The following is a 20,742-nucleotide window of genomic DNA, read 5'->3' on the forward strand; positions in this document are numbered from 1 at the left end:
TTTTGTGACATAATTCAGAAAGAATTTGTTAAGTGTTGTGTATGAATTTCAGGTTGGTTACGACTGAGATGTTCATCACATGTAAATACTAATTAGAAGAAGAGACACCAGGTCTGCTTCTATAGTTAATGGAAAGAAAGAAGGTCTCCAAATGGGCATTATCAGAGAAACGTGCAGGAGAGAAGCATCTGTTTCTCTTCTTTAGGAGCCTGGTAATTCCAGGTTATTGCAATAGGGCTTTAAGGTCCTAATTTAGGTTGTCTTAATATTTGCTGCTGGCTGATACACGTATCTGCCTGACAAACTACTGACATTGCCACTATGTCTTTATGTTTTGTTAATGAAGGAAGTTTTCCACCAATTCCTTGGGGTCATTTGATTGAATAAAATCTAAATGCAGGAATATGTCAGCCTGAGACTGTACTCCAAACCCTATTTGCAGATAGGGTGTGATGTCTCAATGCGCAGAAATGGTTTGCCATAACATGTTTTATTACAGAAAGCCTTAATATAAATTGACCACTTAGGGTTCTCCAGTTCCCTGTGCTTCTATTCTAGACATTTGACTAGGACAGAAGTGCAGAGGGTGCCCAAAGAAGGCTGTGGCCATATCCTGCTTGAAGTTCTCTCAGGCATCTCCATTGACCATGTGTATCTCTGGTGCCAGAGACACTCTGAATATCAGCTTTAGTGTAGGAAAAGTGCAGGCTTCCTTAATCAATAGGTGTATTATGGTTTACTCTGGAGTGGATTAGTTGCTCTAAGGTTCCTTTGCAGTATTGTACACATATGAAATCACTTTCAGGTGTTTTTTTCCTCTCGGATTAGAGTATTTCCAAAGTAATCAAAAATACTTGGGATGTGTACGGTTCTTAAAACTTATTGAAGATGCAGACCTAAGTGTGGTGGTAAAATTTCTATTTATTTACACATTTTAACACCAGAAAGTACTGTAAGTTACATGTCCAAAGTTTTTTCACTTCACTTATTTACCAGGGATATTTTTGAAGCAGACAACTACAGTCCTATCCCTGTAGCAAATGAAGAGGAATACAGAATTGTTATAAGCAAATTTCCTTTTCAAGATCCAGAACTTGATAAGGTAAAGGAAACTTTTATGTATTAAAGTTTGTGGAAATCCAGTTGATGACACTAGGGACAGTAATGATTTCTATAATTAAAAGACAATAAAATTTGAAAAGCTAGGTCGATTAAGAGGCTAAATCACTTTCTTTGTGTGTAATTATCTAGTCATAAGTAAATATGAAAATGAAAGGTTGTTGCTCAAATGTTTGAGTGAGTAATGAAAACCATTGTTTTGTAAACAAATTAATAATAAAGTTTAATTGATAAAGTCCTTATGTAATTATAATGCAGTCTGTCTTTAGCTACATTTTGTTGCAGCTCACGTTTAGTTAATCAGTATTTGCTGTTGCATTGCAAAAATACATCTAAAATGGAGATTGGTTAGAGACAACCATTTCTGTATTACACTTTTAAATATAAATATTTGTGTTTGGGTATGTGGGGCAAAATAAACATGAAGGGACTGTGAATAATTCTGCTGTAATAGCACTGCAGTAGGATGTCCTTTTGTAGCTTCATCCACTCTTTCACTACAGACTTGTCACAGAAGAGTGATTAACCTGTTCTGCTATTCAAGTATGATTTTAGAAATACCAGTGAAGAAACAGGAGGCTCATGATGGTGTCTCTAGAGGGGCACATGACAGTGGGAGTTACTGCTGTAGGGGGGAGCTGTTTTATGCAAGATCCATTGCTACAGATACCTGCAGAAGTGAAAAGCTATTTTAATTCTGTGGTTAAGCAGGGATTTGCCAGCAATTGTAACAGCTGCATGTCATTAATACAGTGTTGCAATGAAGATGAAAGATTAAAGGAGATTTTTGTGCTGGGTTTTGAAATGAGATTTCAGAGTGCTTTCTGGATGCATTCCTCCATCAAATTAATTTACTTAGCCATCATAATACTAAAATAAGTGAAGTAGAATCTCTTACAGTGTTGGAAGTATGCTATACCCTGGATACTATTTAGCATGGCATATTTTGCTAATAAACTGCAGAAATTTTTATTTTGTACTAAATAGTTTTATCTGCTATACAGGTATGTATAATTACTACAAAGCTTTGGCTGTTGTTGATGGATACATTTCTCCTAAAGAGAAATTGAATTATTCATGGATGATACCAGTTGTTGATTATTTTTTCATGCATTAGTCATAAACAAAAAAAAAAATAATTTTTGTAAATGTCAAAAATTATGCATTCAGTGCAGAAATACCTATTTAGCCTGTATGTATTTAATTGAATTTATTCAGTTTTGTTCTCCCAAATACAGTATCACCTTTAAAATCGAAGTAAGAAACATTATTTTATTATTACAAACTTACAACTATTTCCCACATGTTAATCCAAATTCCTGAAAGTAATTCAAATTGCTTTGGTTTTGTGGACCTTAAAAAAGTAGTCTAAGCATTCACAAGATACTTTGAGAATCCCAGAAGTGTTAAACTTCTCAAACTTCTTTTTTGCATTGCTTTCTTTGGGGGAAAAAAAATTTTGCATTTTTGAACCTCTTATCCCAATTACTTTTATCTTGTTCATTCCAATTAAGAGCAGTTTGAGACCTGTTTTTTTTTTTTAATGTATGTTTGTAAATTGTTTTCTTCAGGTGAATCTTGAATTACATAAAATCTCCAAACTTTGTCATAATTTAAAGAAGTGATAACATTCTATTCTGCTTATAAGCTGTTTAAACAGATCTAGAAGTCAGCTCAACACATGCAGCTTTGTATTTGATGAAAATCAGAAAAGGTTTAGCTAGATTAAAATGTTGATAGTGTTATGTGGCTTTCTAATTGTTGTGTTTAGTACCAAGCTCTTGCTGGAATCGGTTTCAAGTGTAAGACAGTATTATCTCTTATTTTCTCAGCAATCCTTTCCAAAGAAGCTTCCAATGTCTCAGTCAGTGCCTCAAATTTATATGCAGGTGAAGGAATTTATTTATGCAAGCCTTAAGTTTTCAGAGTCACTTCACCGCAGGTAAGCTTAAACTATCAGGATAAAGTAGCTTGTAACTTTCAGGTGAGCTAAGAATACATACTAAAATGATAATACACTTTCTTGTGTGTTTGTTTGCTATGCTTGTTTCATAATTTCCATATGTAATTTTTCATGTATTTTTAATCTCTGATTCCAAATGCTGTAGCATATATTTATACATATGTGGATTTGTATATACTGTGTAATACGTGCATCGGTGAACGTAGCTTGGTGTGGGAAGCAGTTTAAAACACTGCTGGGGTTCTTTAAACAGTATTAACTAGTTTGAATAATCTAGAAAATTTATTTATTTAACAAAGCATGTAAAGATTGAAAAGTATACTTCTATACTGACCATTTCAGAAGTAATTGTTTAGCATCCCTGATTACTTCCTAATGTTCCCTTCTCAGTGCTTTGAGTTTCCTTAGCAATGATTTCTCCTGCAACAAAATGTGCTGTCTACGTTTCACTCCCTCTCCTATCCCACCTTTTTCTGATGGAAAACATCACAATTCACCCATTTCCTTTCCTCTTCTGGCCTTCAAAATTTAGTTTTAATTGCATAAAATAGAATTCAGAGATATGAAATCTGGAAGGTATTTGTGGCCTTGTCACCCATGTCTGCACTGTTAAAGATGTAAATTACTCCCATTCACACATTCTTAACTGATACTGTTTATAATTTACACGTACTAATGAGCACATGTTGACCTCCTTAGTAACTCATTAAAACCCACAAATTACTCTTTACGAAGTGCTGTGTCAATAAACATGTCCAAAATCTAAAAATAACAGATTTTGCTCTGGTGTTGAAATTCAGTTAATGGATAATTTGGTAGGTGAAAGAGGTGTTCTATCTGCTAGATCACAGAAAACTTGAAGCAACCGGAATTTAAATGCACATAGACAATATTGCTGACAAAGTATTGCTATATACAGCATAATTATAAAAATAAACTTTTTTTTTCAGTTCAACAGAAATAGATGATATGCTCAGAAAATCTACGAATTTGCTGCTTACAAGAACTCTAAGTAGTTGTTTACAGAACCTAATTAAAAAACCTCATATGGGTTTAACAGAGGTAAGTTTTGAAACACTTATTCAAAACTATGGGTTTTAAAATAATCCATGCTAAAACTATTTTTGTAAATGTAGATACACAGATATTGACACCACAGTATGAAAAAGTTGAGTGGTGTTTGTTTTAAAATTAAACATGAAAATAAGTATAAAAAGTATCAATATCTGTAACAGACATAAGAACAATACACTGTTGGGTCTAGTTGGGCCCAGTGATGCCTTTTGAGAGAGACATGACAATCAAAGAGTTTTGTGTTTTTTATGATCAACAGAGAGTTACAGGAAATAAGCCAAAGACATTTACATTTTTGTTTACATGCAGAGTATGATTTGTGTGTTCTGTCTAGCACTTAGTACCACTAATGTTGAGTTTCTCTTTCTTTCTATAAAAAATAGAGTGGAGTGGAATTTAAGATATACTTAAATGCATCATTATACAGACAGTGTTGTGACATTTTAGGAGCAGTACATTTTTTTAAAAAATGGCGCAAATTAGTGATTTTATTTCAGCAATGTATTTTCCTTTATCTTCTCTTTTTTAAACTTAAAGTATCAATTGGATTTATTTCACTGGGTAGGTATCTGAAATCTTTGTTTTTGAAACGGCGTAATTTGTATTAAAGCTACATTATTATTCCTTAGTGTACTTGAAAGCAAATTTGAAAACTAACAGGAAATAGGTGTTAACCTGAAATACTGACATGAATTTCTAGTAGCGTTGTTACTGAAAGAAGTAGCCAGTTACAAAATTAGGTTGCAATACGTGATATAAAAAGCTTTTTACAAGATTTTTTTGTCTCTTGTAGCTTGTTCAAATCATCATAAACACAACACACTTGGAGCAAGCTTGTAAATACCTTGAGGATTTTATATCTAACATTACAAATATTTCACAATTGACTGTTCACACTGCAAGACTTTATGGACTTTCTACATTTAAGGTATGGTATATCTCATCCATTATATGAATATGTCTGAAAAGTTGTGTACATGAAGCATTTTAAAACAAGAAGGGTCATAGCAAAGATGCATGGCTTCTCATCTTTGTCTCTAAAGTAATTCTGACCTCTTAAGCATTCGGTTGTAGCACTGAGCAGATATACAGTGGTTTTTTACATTATAGCTGTGAGCTGTAATACATCAGTACATGAGAAGACTCAATATTGTCTTTCAGGTGCATTTTTTGTTAAGCTGTGAAGTGGCAGTAAAAGCTTAACTTCACCAGAAGCTTTTAATAGATTAAGCTCCAGTTTGTGTAACTTCTCTCTTTTTCTGAATGGAATAAAGCAAGACAGCTACCTTAATCTAAAATGTTTGAATCTGGTTTTTATTCTACAGTAGAATTATTCTGTGACGTATTTTCAAAGGGTGTAAGTATTAGTATAAAAGAAGTATTAACAACTAGTGCTTGAACTAATATTATTCTGTATTTTTAGAATTTAAACCACAAAACAAAAGTAAAAGTCATCAGGGATTCTACAGCAGCTGCAACTTGAACTTTAGGTATTTGTCATTTTTTCCATGCACAGTGAAACAAAGGAGATGATTTCTTGTATTTATGGGATAAAGAGGATTAATCCTATTGAGAAAGTTCTGTTTCCTGCAATTCATTTTATCTCTTGATGCAATATGTAGCCTATCTTACTGTAATATACCCTCTGGCATAGATGTTAAAAGGTGGGTGAGGTGGAATAAGGTATCATCATTGCAAGACACCTTTTATTTCCAGTTGATAGCTAATGATTCTCCTGTTTGCTGTTGTTTGTTTTGCTAAGGATTTAGTGCATAAGGCAAGACGGAAAGCTTGTGGCCTATCAGCTGTACTTGGTACTGCCCTCCCAACAATTTTACTAATTTTGGTCTAGGGTGCCTAGTTTGCTTGTTGTGTACCAATAGTACATGTGTGTCTTGGAATTTGTGTATCCGTAGCTATTTTCTTCTACAGGCAATTCATTATCTTTTTACCAATCAAACATGCATTCAAAAACACTTAATACAGCCATAGTCTTTGATTTCATTAAGAGGTGAGGTATTCTTTATCCTTGAATTTAATTTAACAAGTGCATTTGCAAGTTACATTGTATTTTTTGTAGATTGCTTATGCTGTTTAACAGTTATGTTTCACACTCCTACAAACTAAGTTTGGTTAGAGGCATTCAATACTATGTCTGTTCTTAGTGAGTTTAGCAAATATGCACTTTGGAAAAATATGAGATAAATGCTGCAAACAGGAGGGGTTTTTTTTGTGTGTGGTTCCTCTCCTGTCTACTTGCCTGGAGAACTTGTTAGCACAACATTCTCCAGTTGTAGTAGAAAATTCTTTCCTTGTTAATCCTTTTTTTCCCTCTCTATTGTAATGAAAAACTGCTCACAGTTCCCCAACTGGGCCCTCACAGAGTTTGGTATGTTCTACTGTTATTAAATTCATCTCCTGGTGGCAAATTGTGTCACCTCCATTCTTTCAGAGTGGTCAGAAATCTCCTTTTATTAGCAGCATTGCTCATGTTTGCATTCCATGAGATGAGCTTTCACATCTACACTGTATTTTTTTAATGCAAGACAAAACCAGAAGGACTAGTCCTGCCGTTGCCAGAAAATAATTTTAACATTTGACAGTGATACAACCACTCCGTGAATGACTTAGATCAAAAAAAAAGAAAAAAAATCCAAACCCTAACCAAAAAAATGGAAGCAATTTTGCTCTAAACCTAGGCAGATATACTTGCAAGTCCCATCATTAAAAATTGTTGCAACTGATATTTTGATGCTAATTAGAAACTCTAAATGTAGATTTGACTTTAATTGAAACTTTCTTGTCATGGCCATCTAAAAATTGTGGATATCCCCATTCTTCTTTGACATGATGACAGGTTGCCAGATTCTTGCATGTTGGATTTGGAGAGCTTTAGTGGAGACTTTTTCAAGTTGGTTTGGCAGTAAAAATGCTATTTTTAGGGAATCATACTTTGATATTTATTTATGGCAGGGCTGCATGCTTTCTTGCTTACTTCTAAAGTGCCTCTCAGCCTAGATCCTGATTGAAGACTAAATTTAGCACACTCAAGTTGAGGACACCTTTAAGCTCAGATAAATGTGAATATTTTTATTTTTTCTTTTTGTGTTTTTTATTTATGCTTTTCTCAAATGCAATGTTTTTTACATTGCTTTCTTCTAGAGGAAAATAGTGATGGGAGTTTAATCTATTTTTTGTTGCTTCAGTATATCCAGGCTCTTTTTACCCTCTGCAAACATTAAGCAGCTTAGATACTTTTGGTTTAAATCAGATATCTGACTTATTTCTCCAGATCAGTGAAGAAAGTTTTATGTTGAGCCCAAATTAGAATGATATTCAGTAGCTTTGAACTCCAGGCTGGCAAAAGCAGAATTTTACAGCAACATGTACAAAAGCATGTCCACATAGCTCCCACTGCATCTCTGAGGATGTCCCCTGTACAAACGAGGCAGAGACAGCATTTTTAACTCAGTTCACAGTAAATGCAGGAGTTTGCTGTTCCAAAAATAGAATCCAGAGTGTGGCAGAACAAAAGTAGGAGCAAGTAGGGGAGTGCTCTGCATCACAGTGTGTGATGATCAGGATATTTAAAGGAGGATGAAAAATTATGAGTATTTTTCAGATGTGCAGCTTTAAGACAGTAATTACATAAAAATCATATGATTGCTTGACCTCTGTCCATAAAAGACAAAATGATCAGGTTCTTTTATTATTTTCTTTGTAAAAGAAAAATCAGCTTTGTGTCAGGGTTGATAAACTTGTAAGGCTGAATTAAAGGTTGTTGTTGTGAAGAAAATAAACTAATTGCTTTGTTTTCAAATTAACTTAATTTGTCTGAAGACTTTGATTATTCTGTAAACACTCAAAGTGTTATGAAGACTCATAGTATGCATTATAGGAGTGTTTTAAAAACCACAGCCTCAGATGTAAGAAGACATTAAAGTACCAATTTCAATAAAATATTTTTTTAATCTAAGAAAAACAAAACTTCAGATTTGTTGATGAATACAATTTTATCTGCATTTAATAATATTTTAGAATTCTGACAAGCATTGTGTGCTTTTTTTTTATCAGGATGCAAGGCATGCTGCAGAAGGAGAAATATATACAAAACTTAACCAAAAAATAGATGAATTTATTCAGATTGCTGATTATGATTGGACAATGTCTGAATCAAATGGAAGAGCCAGTGGATACTTAATGGACCTAATCAACTTTTTAAGAAGCACGTTTCAAGTTTTTACTCATTTACCTGTAAGTGTTCAACATTAAGTTTAATTTCAAACTATTTGATCATAATTTTATTTTAAAACAGTAAGGTTTGAACAAAAGATTCTGGTTTTTGGTATGTGCACATGCTGACAGATGTATTTTTAAGTTTTTCTCCGCACGGAAATATTGTCAGATGAGTATCAGTGTGTTGGTGGAGCTTACCCATCAGAATACTTAGAAAATACTTTCAAATACTTTAGTCTAAATACTGTTACCAGCAGCTAATTTACAAATAGTGGAAGAACTCATACAGTTTTCTAGAGCCTTTTTGGTTAACCATCTTGGTTTTGTGTGCACATGCATTGGTTTAAAAATGCAGAACTGGTGTAAATCCTGCATTTGTGCATAAGATTATGAAGGCTCCAAGGTTTTTAGCTAAATATTTTTTAACATAAAAAGTTATTTGATTCTAGTTAACACAGCTTAATTGAATGAATTCTCGTTCATATTCAAATATATCCTGTCTTATTTTGTCCCAGGAAAAAGGGTGCTGTTTACCTGTCCTGTGCATGAATTGTTACATTCTGTTGTCTGATTTCCCCTTGCTTTCAGATAAAAAAGATTGTTTTTAGTTTGGCTTATCATCATAATGGTTTATAGCTTTATAGGTCTGCAGTAACTTCAGTAGGTAATTCAAGCTACATCTGCTTTTTATCAGCTTGTCTTGGTTGTTACAGTGACACTGATGTCCAAGTGCTTTGCCCACCTGCAATGCTTATGAAGAAGTCCTCAGTGCATAGGATGTTTAGAGGCTTCCGACTGAAAGAAAAGATTTCTTTATATGCACAGCAAGATGTTGAAGTTGCTGGCATAGCAGGCTTATCTTGTCTTCCAGATCTTACACAGAGACTGATTCTTCAGTCTCCTGTTCTTTCAACTGACTCAAAGACAAAGCCCACTGAGAATGTATCATGTGATACTGATGTGAGGCATGTTCTTCTGTGCCAAATCAGTGGAGCGTTTTTTGATAAAGAATAGCAAGTTTGTTAGGTAGTGTAATTCATTGTAATTTAGTACACAAAGCAACGTGAACAAATGGCACTGCTCCTCAGTGGCCATATGCATATGGCAGTTAAGGGATGTGAAATTTGTATTTGTTCAGCAGGATGTACAGAAGTCTGTCATGAATGCATGTTGCTAAATGGCTGTTGGGAAATGAGCCACAGATAAAACAAAGTAATGTGCTAAGAGGAATGCAAAGAAGCAGCAAAGAAGCATTAGGGCTTCAGAAGTATGGAAGGTACACAGTTATGTGCCTGGGGGTACGAGACAGCCTTTGGAGAAAGCTAGTTTCTGTAGAGAAGTTATTCTGTAATTTCAAACTCTGGTCAGGTAACAGGCAGGATGTAGAACTGTATGGACAAGTAGTCTGCTGTGGCAAGAGGTTTCTTTTAATTTTTTACTTATCCTGCATCTCATTCCCTATCCTATCTTGGCCAATTGTAGAAACATACAGTCCTGTGAATGTTGTGTGTGAGCTGTGGAGTTTATATGAAAATGTGTGCACACTTTGATGATTCTAATTAGATTTGTACTATTAAGTTATTTTCATTGAGAGAAAATGTATAGTAAAAGTATTTTCCAAGATTAGCTCACGACCAGGTTCTGTAAACTCATTAAAATAGTAAGTGCTTTGGAGTGATAAACTAAGCTAGATTTTCACATGCTGTAATTAATGTTTGTAATAGTTTTAGAATTAAGTTTCATTAATGAATTATTCCACTAATGTCACAGTGTTGTTTCCATATTAATTTTTGTCTGGCTGGCAGAAACATTCCTCTGCTCAAAATAGTTTATCAGAACCCTTTCTGGAATTAGAAGTCAAAGAAGAAATTCCTAGGACACTGGGCATAATTCTAATAAGGAAAAGAGTAGGACAAGGAGAGGGGGCTCTTCTCTTCTACCTTTACATACCCAATTGTGTTAGAGCCCAGTTGGGCTAGGACTGAGGACACTAGTTAGCCACACTAGTTCTTTGTTGTCACACTCCAGGGTCACTGACTTTCTCTTTGGTATTGTTTCAAATGCTGTTCTGCCTGTAGAAGTGTTATAATATGTTCTTGGACAATTTTTTTTTGGTGCAGTTATTGGGTTCCTGTCATTAGAGTCTTGCTTTATTTTCTCTTTATGTATAAGCTGTGTAAATGCACAGAATTGTATCTCCCTTTGTGCTTTCATGTGGGGCTGTACTGAAATATTTCTGTACCAATGTAGGCAAAACTTTTCAAAAATGCATCTTATGTTGTGTATCTGTTGTATGCAATTTATATTATTTTCATTGGAATATTAGAGCTCTAAATCAGGTAGACCATGAACTGTACTGAATCTGCACACAAAGTGACATAAGTTAGTTAGGGTCTGATATCTCCGTTGAATCACTGGAAATGTTTTGTGTCTCCAAAGCTTTTTTTCCCCTCTCAAGTTTTGCATGTTAGTTTTCTCCTCTGTGTTTGTTTACTGTACTTAAGAAGCAATTTTGGAGAAGAAAAGAGCTTTCTACCACTCTACAGTTATATTGCCATAAGTTTTGTGTTAAAGTTTATTAATGCATTGTGTTATATTTAGATTTTTACTATCTGAGCCATTTTAAGTCTTGCTTAAACAAAGTATGTTAATAACATACAGATAGCATATGTAAACCATAATGGTAAACAAGGCATTTATTTTTTAACCTAAGACTTTTGGAGTATACTCTTTCTTGTAATGAAAAGTTCCTGGAAAGGCATTTCAGCAGGCACTTTGTCATTTGAAGTTTTCTGCTTCGATATTTTGGCATACAGTTCATTATTACAGAAAAATATATTATTGCCAACTAAGTATTATTTAAGTTATAATTTCTTTGTTAGACTTCAACAAAATACTATAGAAGTTCAGAGGCTTTAAAAAATTATTATAATGTAACTATAATTGTTCTTTTTGTACGCTTTTTCTTATCTTTTATTGCTACCAATTTTTTTTTTTTTGAAGTTGACAGTACATCTTAATTTTTTTGTTTTGACTGCCTTACTGGTTTCCTTCTCAGCATAACAACAATGACCATGCAGCTATGTCGGTAAGTAGATGCAAGATGAAGAAAAAGCATGTGAACAGAAAAACTATGAACTGCCTGCAGGCTTATTGCTTCAGTTTTTAATCATCTAATAAAAAGACCCTTTCTGTTTTGCTGATAACTTGCTGTGTACCTTGTGTGGATGCATGCAGGGATCAGGTTAATGACCAACACTGGGCTTTCATACAGTGGGACAGACAGCAGGAGTCCTAAAAACCTTGCAGAAGGTTGATGGTGTGTGTCTTGCATCCCAAATGAGGTAATTTAGAGACTGAGACCTCTTGAAAGAGAGGTCAGGTGTCAAAATACAGCTATGAGACATGCATACAGAATTAGGATAGAGTGATATAGCTGAATAAAGAATCAGTGAAAGTTCCATCGTTCCTCTGCTGCATTTGTCTGGGGTCAAGGGAATCTGTGTGCTGGTGTTCTTTATTTGCTTTTTAGATTTTTTTAACAGGCTGATGAATTTCATTTAAGAATTTTCCCATCCCCTGATTATTTTCAGGTTGTAATTTTTTTTTTTCATATGAGGAATTTATTTTGATCTGGCATAAGCATTGCTGTGATAATGACAGTGATGTTAATATTACTGAATTATTAAAACCTGAAGAATGGATCTAGCAGTGGGCTTCCAAGTTGTTAGGAGCCTAGAGCACGAGTTACATGTGGAGGTGTAGGGAGGTGGAGTATTTAGTCTGTTAAAGAGAAGGCTGAGAAGAGATCCAGTGGCAGCCTGCAACTTCTTGAAGAGCAAATACAAAACTATTGGAGCCAAGCTGCTTGATTGCACTGACAAATTCAGACCTGGCTGTGGTCCCAGATAGAAGCTTGGGAGGTAGAGCTTTGATATTAGGGGGAAGGTGTGCTTGAAGAGAGCAGTGCAGCGTTGAAGGAGATTGCACAGAGCCATCCTCAGTTACTGTGAAGGGTCTGCAGGAAAAAAGGTCAATGGACCTGAAGTAGTGTTGGCAACAGTGCTCCAAGTCTAGATGACAGTGGTGGTTCATTCCAATCAACACTTCTATCATTTCCAATATTCAGCATCCAGGTGAACTGTCAAGCTTGTAGATGTCATGAGCTCTGTGTTTTGTGTAGAAATATTTCCTGTTAGTATTGTATAGGTCTCAGGCTGCTGGTTATTTCGTGATCAAGGACTAGCAGAATTTCAGCAATGAGAACACAGAAGTTGTGTGGCTTTTAGAAGGTTATAATTAGAAAGTCATGTAGTTAATGGTTCTGTTTTCTGAATTCACTAGAATTTTGTCTTTTGAGATTGTTTATATCCTATTTTAAGTTCATCTTGCAGTTCATAGTGCCATTAGATGCTTAAAATCAAAAAGCAAATTAAAATTTCATTATACGGCCATTAATTTCATGAAATAAATTAGATAATCAAATTTATTATTAAGGAACTACCTCTTTTAGTTTTATTTTGAAGAGTTAGGGAAAAATGTTACCTTGTATGTCCAGATCAGTTAACTTGAAATTATAGTGGGTCTGTATGTAAGTGGTTTTAGTCTAAATTTAGAATTAGCTGAAATTTTATTTTAGATATATGCCTTGTCAATGCAAAGTTGGAAAAGAGTGGCCATTGAGAAGAGACTGTTGCAAATTACTTTAAATTAGGTATTTTTAATTGCTGCAGTAACATTTGGGGCAGAGACTGGAAGTAAAATTGATTCTTAAAAGTTCCATTCATGTTTTTAGTATATTTGTCTTCTATGAATAGTTCAAAAGTTGGAGTTTTTAACCTTGAGCAATAAAATTGGTATGTTTAATTTATTTGCATTTTCAGAGATAATAACATTGTTATTTCATGTTGCTAAATAATTGTTCACCTTAGCATCTTAGATTAACAGAAAAGTTTTGTTATTTTCTTTTTATGCTGAGGATAGCAGTTTGTGTTATTTTGTTGTTTCTGTGATTGGCAGCAAAAGCCTAATTTCACAGCTTGCAGTGAGAGCGCAGAGGTGGTGGTTTTCTGCAGCTATATTCAAAAACTGTCAATCTACAGCCTCCACAGGCTGCTTAGAGAATGGATTTTCTTACAGACTTCTCCAACTGCTGCTTCATGCTGTCTTTGATTGGCACAGCCTGGCAGGGAGGATGGATGAATCTGTCACTGGCTGGTTAATTGTGTTGCTGGTCTCAGCCTGACATCAGGTCTTTGACTCCTAAGTGGCTCAATACAAAACAAATTAGCAGATTGTAGTCATATTTCTCATTCTATATGCTTTGACTTTGTTGAATGCAGTCCATAAATCATATTGACTGACACCATAGTGAATGATGAAAGCTGCTTTTGAGACAGCTAGCATGGGTTTTAGAAAGCAGCACCGCGAAGGTGCCGTGGAAGGATGCATATGGCTGACCCTTTGGGAATTTCCTAGGAGCCAAATGTCTCTTTACTGCAATTGTTCTTAGGAGAAAAGCTTTTGGGTCCTATAAAAAAGGATTTAATATGTCAGCAGATTCTCTTTACAAGCTCCTTTGAAATATAAGAAGTTTGTCTAAGGGTTTTCTCTTTTTACAAACTTGTATTTCAGCAAAATGTGAAGGCTGGGTGAAAAAACAGTTGCCTTTAACACTGTTAGCAGGTGTTTTTGTGTATAGAATAGGGTTCTTGTTTCCTAAACTTTACACTGATCGAGTAGAAGAATAGGTTTTATAGATAGGAGCAATTAGCATAGGCACAGCAGAGACAATAGTAGTGTCTCCAAATGGGAGGCAACTGGGGCAAATGTGAGAAGCCTGCTGAATCTCTGCATGCTGCTGAATATAGGTTTTTAATTGCTAGATAACCATGGCTGCCTCCACCCCCTCAAATAATAATAGTAATTTTAAAAAGCAAAAATAACAAACATCAATACTGTTTTAAAATTAACTGACATTTGTTCAATCCTGAAAAATAAGTATTACTGCTATGTTCACAAATCCTAATATTTCCTCTTCAAAATGCTTTATGAAAAATTGGCAAGGAATTGATGATGTCGTAGATGTTGGAAATTTGGAGATGAATTTTTAGCTAGATCCTATTTTTCAAACACAAATGTTAATTCCATTATTTTCTGGGTACCGTACATCCAGTGTATTTTGAACTGGGAAGCACTGAATTTTGAAGAGGATAACAGTATGCTTCACATTTCTCTTAGTTAAAATTCAGCATTTTGATAGATACGCATAGCTTTACTTTTTCTCTAATTTTGAGAATATTAAGTGATTTTTATTAAGTTATCAACTGTGTATAGTAAACTTGTAGTATTTGTTGCTGTGTCATTTGAACAATAAGCCTGTAGTTCAAGTTGCATAGTTGGAAATAGTTTATATGTTAGGATGCTTCCATTTTATGAAACTTTAAAACCAACGTGAAATGTACATTTATTGATACTTACTTGAAGTCCGAGTGGCTTTAGCTGTGTCATTTCTGTAACCATTATCCTGTGCTCCAGTACTATTGATATTTGCCAGATTGTAACAATTAACTACACATGCTTGTTAGAAATATAAAATTCTGTCATTTATTTGAGACAACAGAGGAGTATGCATTGTTTCCATATGAAATAAACTGAATTTTAAAATTTTTCATGACAACCTATTAATCTGGTTAAACTTTTATTACATTATAGTGGCAGCATAAATAGGACATGGAGCTGATTTGATGGAGCAGTACATTAAACAGAGATGCACTAGTTGTTCCATTAAATCAAAATTACATTTCCATTAAGTATTTCAAACACACTACACTGTAATTACATGAACTGTGGCCCATTTAGTCCCCTTCTCACCTGCCTTTTTCCTTCCTTTTTTGCCTATTATTTTTTTCTTCTTTTTCCCCCATTCATATTGATATTGTTCTGCTTGAGGAATAGAGCTGCATGTCTCCCAGTATAATTGCTCTTGGGTTTGGGAGACTTTTAAGCATGCTGTTCTTGCATTGTTTCTCACATTCTTTGTTGTCAGTTCATCTATTTTGTTCAAATATGTTATTTGCTTTTCTGAGATTTTCAATTAAGAAACTGACATGTCATTTTAGATAAAAAGCTTCTTGCGGTTCAAGGTGTCCTGATGCTAAAAAAGAATTAGCAACAGCTACTTAATGTTTCAGTGTGAACGTGAGGAGAGTTGAAGGCTTTCTGTTGTATTCGCTATATTTTAATTACCTTTTAACAAATAATGGATTTTTAAATCATTAAGTACTTGGGGCCAAATTTGCTTTCCGTTATGAAAATTTTCTACACGTGAAAATTCGACCATCTTAGCAAGTTGACTTATTAAGGACAAGATGTGGCTCTTCAGATGCTGGAGCAGAACTTCCCAAACTTTTTGGGACAGTGAACTGTCCATTGTAGTTGTTCATTACTTATACATGTTTCTGGGAGTCAGCAGTGAATTGATAAACCTGACTTTGTAGAAAACAGCTGGAGAACCATGACTTTAGAGAAAAAGGTGACATCACTGTACTGATGGATAGAAGTAAAACAATAGTAGTGTGTGCTCCAGTAGCTCTATTATTATGATTTCTTTTGTATTAACATGTTGTTACCTTTGTTTCAATATCATTATAACATACACATCAGTTGAAAAGAGTGGTTTCAGTACATTAAACTACAGAGATTCATATAGTTGCATTTGAAACCCAAGTTCACTCTGTTTTAAAAGATGGCAATGCTGTGAATAGAATGGAGCTATCTGGTTTGATATCTGGTCTCAAGTGGTTTTCTTAACTTTAAGGTAGAATGAATTTTGTTATCTTTACATTTTTCTGTACTAAATTTTAAATAATTTGTTAAGATTAATGTCTGGCTTTGTATTTTGTTTTTTGATCTCATGTTGGGAAAATTGTCTCAATTACATGTAGACGGTACAGAGCAATATTACCAGCTAGACTGTGATTGGGAAATTATTTCTATTTTGTACAGCAGAGGGCTACATTTCATTTTGCAAGTAGTTGATCACTGACAGCACTGATTTATTAAGCAGCTGAGATGGTGAATAGGCATGAATTTTTAAAATAATTTAGCAACAAACTTTAAGATGGAATCTGAGCGGTTAAACTACCAACAATTAGCTCTTACAAGAAGTGCCCCAAACAATTGCAATCATTTTGGTTTATATAAATTTGTGTTTTTTTAAAATTTGCTATTGTTAAAAATATACAACATGTTGATTTTCATCACATTCTCACTTTCATTCTTTTTTGGGTTAAAAATATTTAAATAAATCCACAAAGCTGTTCAAATGCTTCAGCAACTTTAACTGTCATTGTTTTGGAAATATCCTTGTATTCATGAAGACTGTTGGATTGCTGGAAGAAATTTCAATTATTGCTTTAACATTTATTTAATCTAGTTCTCAGTTTGATCTAATACAGAAACCAATCTAATAGGTCAAAGAAATAACAGCAAGTGTGATCTCTCTTCTTCTAATCGAAGTATTGTATCATTAAGACTTAGAATGTATATTATAATCAAATGAGATGAGCAGTTCTTTAGTGATGTATAATTTGTTTCTATTATAAAACTTTTTTCTTTTTCTACTAGGGAAAAGTGGCCCAGACAGCTTGCATGTCAGCCTGCCAGCACCTTTCAATGTCCCTAATGCAGATGCTACTGGACAGTGAATTAAAACAAATAAGCATGGGAGCAATTCAGCAGTTTAATTTAGATGTGATTCAGTGTGAATGTAAGTATATATTCCCATCTTTATTGGTCTAATATTGAAAAAAGTTATTTAGTGTAAGCTATATAGTGATCATTCTCCATAATCTACTTAAATAAACTTTGTCTTTTATTTAAAAAAAAGTAGTATTACAGTACATCTTCTTGTAAGAGCATTTATGAATGAGTATGTTGGCATTCCTGGGAAATTTTTAAATGAAACTTTTAACTAAAATATCTAAATTGAAACATACATTCTTGTTACTTCTAATGGGATCATAATCACTATATGCAGTAAAGATTTAGTTTAGTACAAAATTGCCCAAAACTACTACATAAATATTATATTTTATTGGTTAAGACAAAAAGATCAAATGTCTACAAAATGTTAATGTTTCCACTTAAGTTCATCTATTATGATACAAATTTTAAATGAGCTGTTACATAGGGTTTCCCCACTGCTAGAACTACTACTGCCTTCCTGTGCATAATAGTACTCATTTAGTAAATAGAATAATAGTACTCATTTAGAAAACAGCGGATGTTGTTTTATTGTCACTGTTCAAAATGTGGTATCAGAATTGTTTTATAAGATGGTTCAATACAGCACTGAAGGCAGGATTAATTACCTCATGTTTTGCATGGAGCTCATGGCTCAGGGTAAGCTGTTAATCTATAAGAAGGAAGTTCCATGAATAGGTATTAGGACTGGTTTTGTAGCTGATGACTGAGATACAGTGGAAAGGCTCACTAGAGATTGTTTTCAATGTCTGTTTTCAGATTCTTCTGCTCTGTTTTTTTTTTTTTGTTAAGTATCTTTCCTGTTATGTGTTTGAAGTACAATCTCAATGTCTCAATGATTTTGGTGACAGCTGTAAAATGGGGCAGTTATACAAGTTATATCCTGAGGCTTTTAATTTAGATACATGAAAAAAAAAATATGACTATTTGATTAGAAGCCACCTATGGGAAACTGAAAATTTAATTTCAAGAAATTTGGTTGGCATCACAAAAGGTTCTTATGGGAGTCCAGAGACAGACTTAAGGGGCATTTTTGGTATTTTAACCATATACTTGTCTTTCTTTCTCCTGCCTTATTTGTTACATTCCCATAACAGGTAGAGCAGACATCTTTCTCACAGTCCCTCACTGTCCAGCCTTAAGGCCCTTCAGGGCATGGAACAAACTGACAGGATTATCAGGATCAAATTGATAGAATATTTGTGATTGTGATATTAAAATTCTGTGATTGTACAAGTTAGCCAAACAACTCATGGCTTGACTTTTCTTACTTTTGGTATGCTTGATGCTGCAAATTCAATAGTGTACTTTTCAGGTAGGTACATAGGAGTGTGTTTGTGCATTTGTGTAGTTTCCTAGATGTAAAAATGATAGCAATTGTTAAGAGAGAAATTATGCAGTATTCATAATACTGACATCATAATTATCCATCTAAACAGACTGAATTAATGCAACCACTAAACCATTGTGTACCTTCTGAACAAATAGGGTAACAGTGAAGAAAACTTGTTCATTACAGTATTCTGTTTCTAATATTTAAAATATCAGCTGTGAACAATGCAGTACTTCACTACTCTGTAGATTACCAATGCCCTGTTTCACCCTGAGATTTCTAGCAGTACAGGGGATAAAATGCATGTCTTGCAGGTGACTTTGTTCACAGCAAAGAAGGGAGGAGTTCCAATGTTTCCAGCTGTCATCTGGTCTTTGGGTTGTTTTCAGACTTTTTTCTCCTCAGGCAAAGGCTGATATGTGCCCTGATTATTGTAATCCTAATTTCTGTTACTATTCTGTCTACCATCTTTGGTTGATGCACAGCAGAAACTTTAATCAGTGAAGAAATCTTAGTAGAGTTTTATTTGCTCTAAAATAATAACATTTAAGTATTTTAAAATAATAAATTAACTGTAAGATGACATGGTTTTTCATATATAACTGTTAATCTGAGTATATGGCATGGACAGGACATAACAAAACTTTGACCAAAATAAGAAAGTTTCAGAAAGGTAGTAACTTAAAAACTGAAAAATGCCTTCTTCCACCACTGTGTAATTTCTAGCATGGGCTGTACAACTGCTAGTAGAATGAACTTCATTTCTTCCTTTGTGAAAACTTTTAAAACATGTTAGAAAAAAAATTGGTTTTGCACAGAAACCCTTTGAGTAATTTAAATACAGTTACAGAGGCTTGTCAGAATAGTGTGTTGCAACAAACCACATATTGCAGTCTGTGGAATAAAGGAGTGACACAAGATTTTGCTCAGATTGCTTTGCTGATGTGGATTCATTCATGAGGTCCATCACAGGCACATTCCAGGCCTCACTGTGATGCCTGTGATTTATGTTCTTGCTCATCACCCTCCCCCAGCTTTATTCTTTGATGCTTTGGGATTAATGGATACGACAGTGACATTTCAATTAGTGCTTTGAGTGTGCGAATAATTCACAACTGTTGGGAGTTTTCTACTTTATTGTGTTAATGGGTTTGACATTTTACTTAATGGAGTATACTCAGATAAATTTTGAACTAAAAATTTAGATGACATGTAGAAAGTTATTAATATCTGAAGGTTAACATTTAAAAATTCTTGACAATATAGTAGATTTTTTTCCTGATCTTTAACATTATAATTTTATCCTTTCTAATATGAACCAGGAGATCAAAATTAAATCAGAAAAAATATGATAACTTATTAGGGTTTATTTTGTTTCTGTTAAAAAACAATCCACAGTCCAAACAACAATCTAGCAATCTGTCAAAGTCAGTAAGTGCTCTTGTTAGTGGCAAAGGATAGGTAGAGTGATAAATGGACTTCCAAGAAAGGAAGGTGGAAGGGAAGGAAGTTATCTGGTGGTAAACTGGGATTTTTGTTATCCTGCACTAAATTTTCATACAGTGGAGTACCTATAATAGTTAACTTTAAAAAGCAGAGTAAAAAATCTGGAAATATCTTATATTTTTTGCTCAACAGTAATAATAGCATCAGGTGGTCTTATCTCATGATTTGTAAGGGGGAAATAAAGTCATCATCATCATCTTGCTCTTCTTCTAGCATGTTTTTGTTTCATTCCAAACATTCCAAAATATTTCAGTTTTATTTCAGTTTTTCCTGTTTGAATCAAAGTATTTCTCTACTTCCTCTGCAAATTTTATAACCTAGAACAGTGTTTTACCCCTGTATTTTGTACCATTCTTTCTCAGTGGTTATTTCCACTAGGATGATTGAGATTCCTGAAGCACTGTTCAGAAAATAGAATGCACTAAGTCTGATTGAATAAAATCCAAAGAGCAGTCTTTTTCTTCAGTATTACATTTTGGTTCCCCAAGGAGGGAAATCGGTTGGGAAGGGGGTGTTTGCTATTTTTTAAAGATGAAATCACTTTATAGGAGGGTGTACATAATAAAAAATGAGCTTTTCAGAGACACCATCCAGATATACTTAGCTTACATCAGCTTCTTACTAAGGGATCAGAACTTGTTTGAAGTTTTAATTGTTGGAAGAGCTAAATGGTTTTTTTTAAATTTTTAACATAGATGAATTGTGAGGTAGGATTAGTTAACAGAATGAGATACGGGTCAGTGGG

At 34.1% G+C, this 20,742-nt stretch overlaps 1 protein-coding gene across 4 annotated transcripts in view; it reads left to right on the top strand.

Annotated features, from left to right (window-relative positions):
* Window positions 1-20,742, top strand: part of EXOC6 (exocyst complex component 6) — an 86,601-nt gene that overhangs the window by 36,912 nt on the left and 28,947 nt on the right. For all 4 annotated transcript variants that reach the window (XM_062496181.1, XM_062496178.1, XM_062496180.1 and 1 more), the window contains 6 exons: window positions 997-1,102; window positions 2,952-3,061; window positions 4,033-4,144; window positions 4,950-5,084; window positions 8,231-8,410; window positions 17,021-17,162. In XM_062496181.1, coding sequence (XP_062352165.1) covers window positions 997-1,102; window positions 2,952-3,061; window positions 4,033-4,144; window positions 4,950-5,084; window positions 8,231-8,410; window positions 17,021-17,162 — 785 coding nt within the window. The remainder of the gene's footprint in view (window positions 1-996; window positions 1,103-2,951; window positions 3,062-4,032; window positions 4,145-4,949; window positions 5,085-8,230; window positions 8,411-17,020; window positions 17,163-20,742) is intronic.

Source organism: Cinclus cinclus, chromosome 7, assembly GCF_963662255.1.
Source record: "Cinclus cinclus chromosome 7, bCinCin1.1, whole genome shotgun sequence".
Classification (NCBI taxonomy): Eukaryota; Metazoa; Chordata; class Aves; order Passeriformes; family Cinclidae; genus Cinclus; species Cinclus cinclus.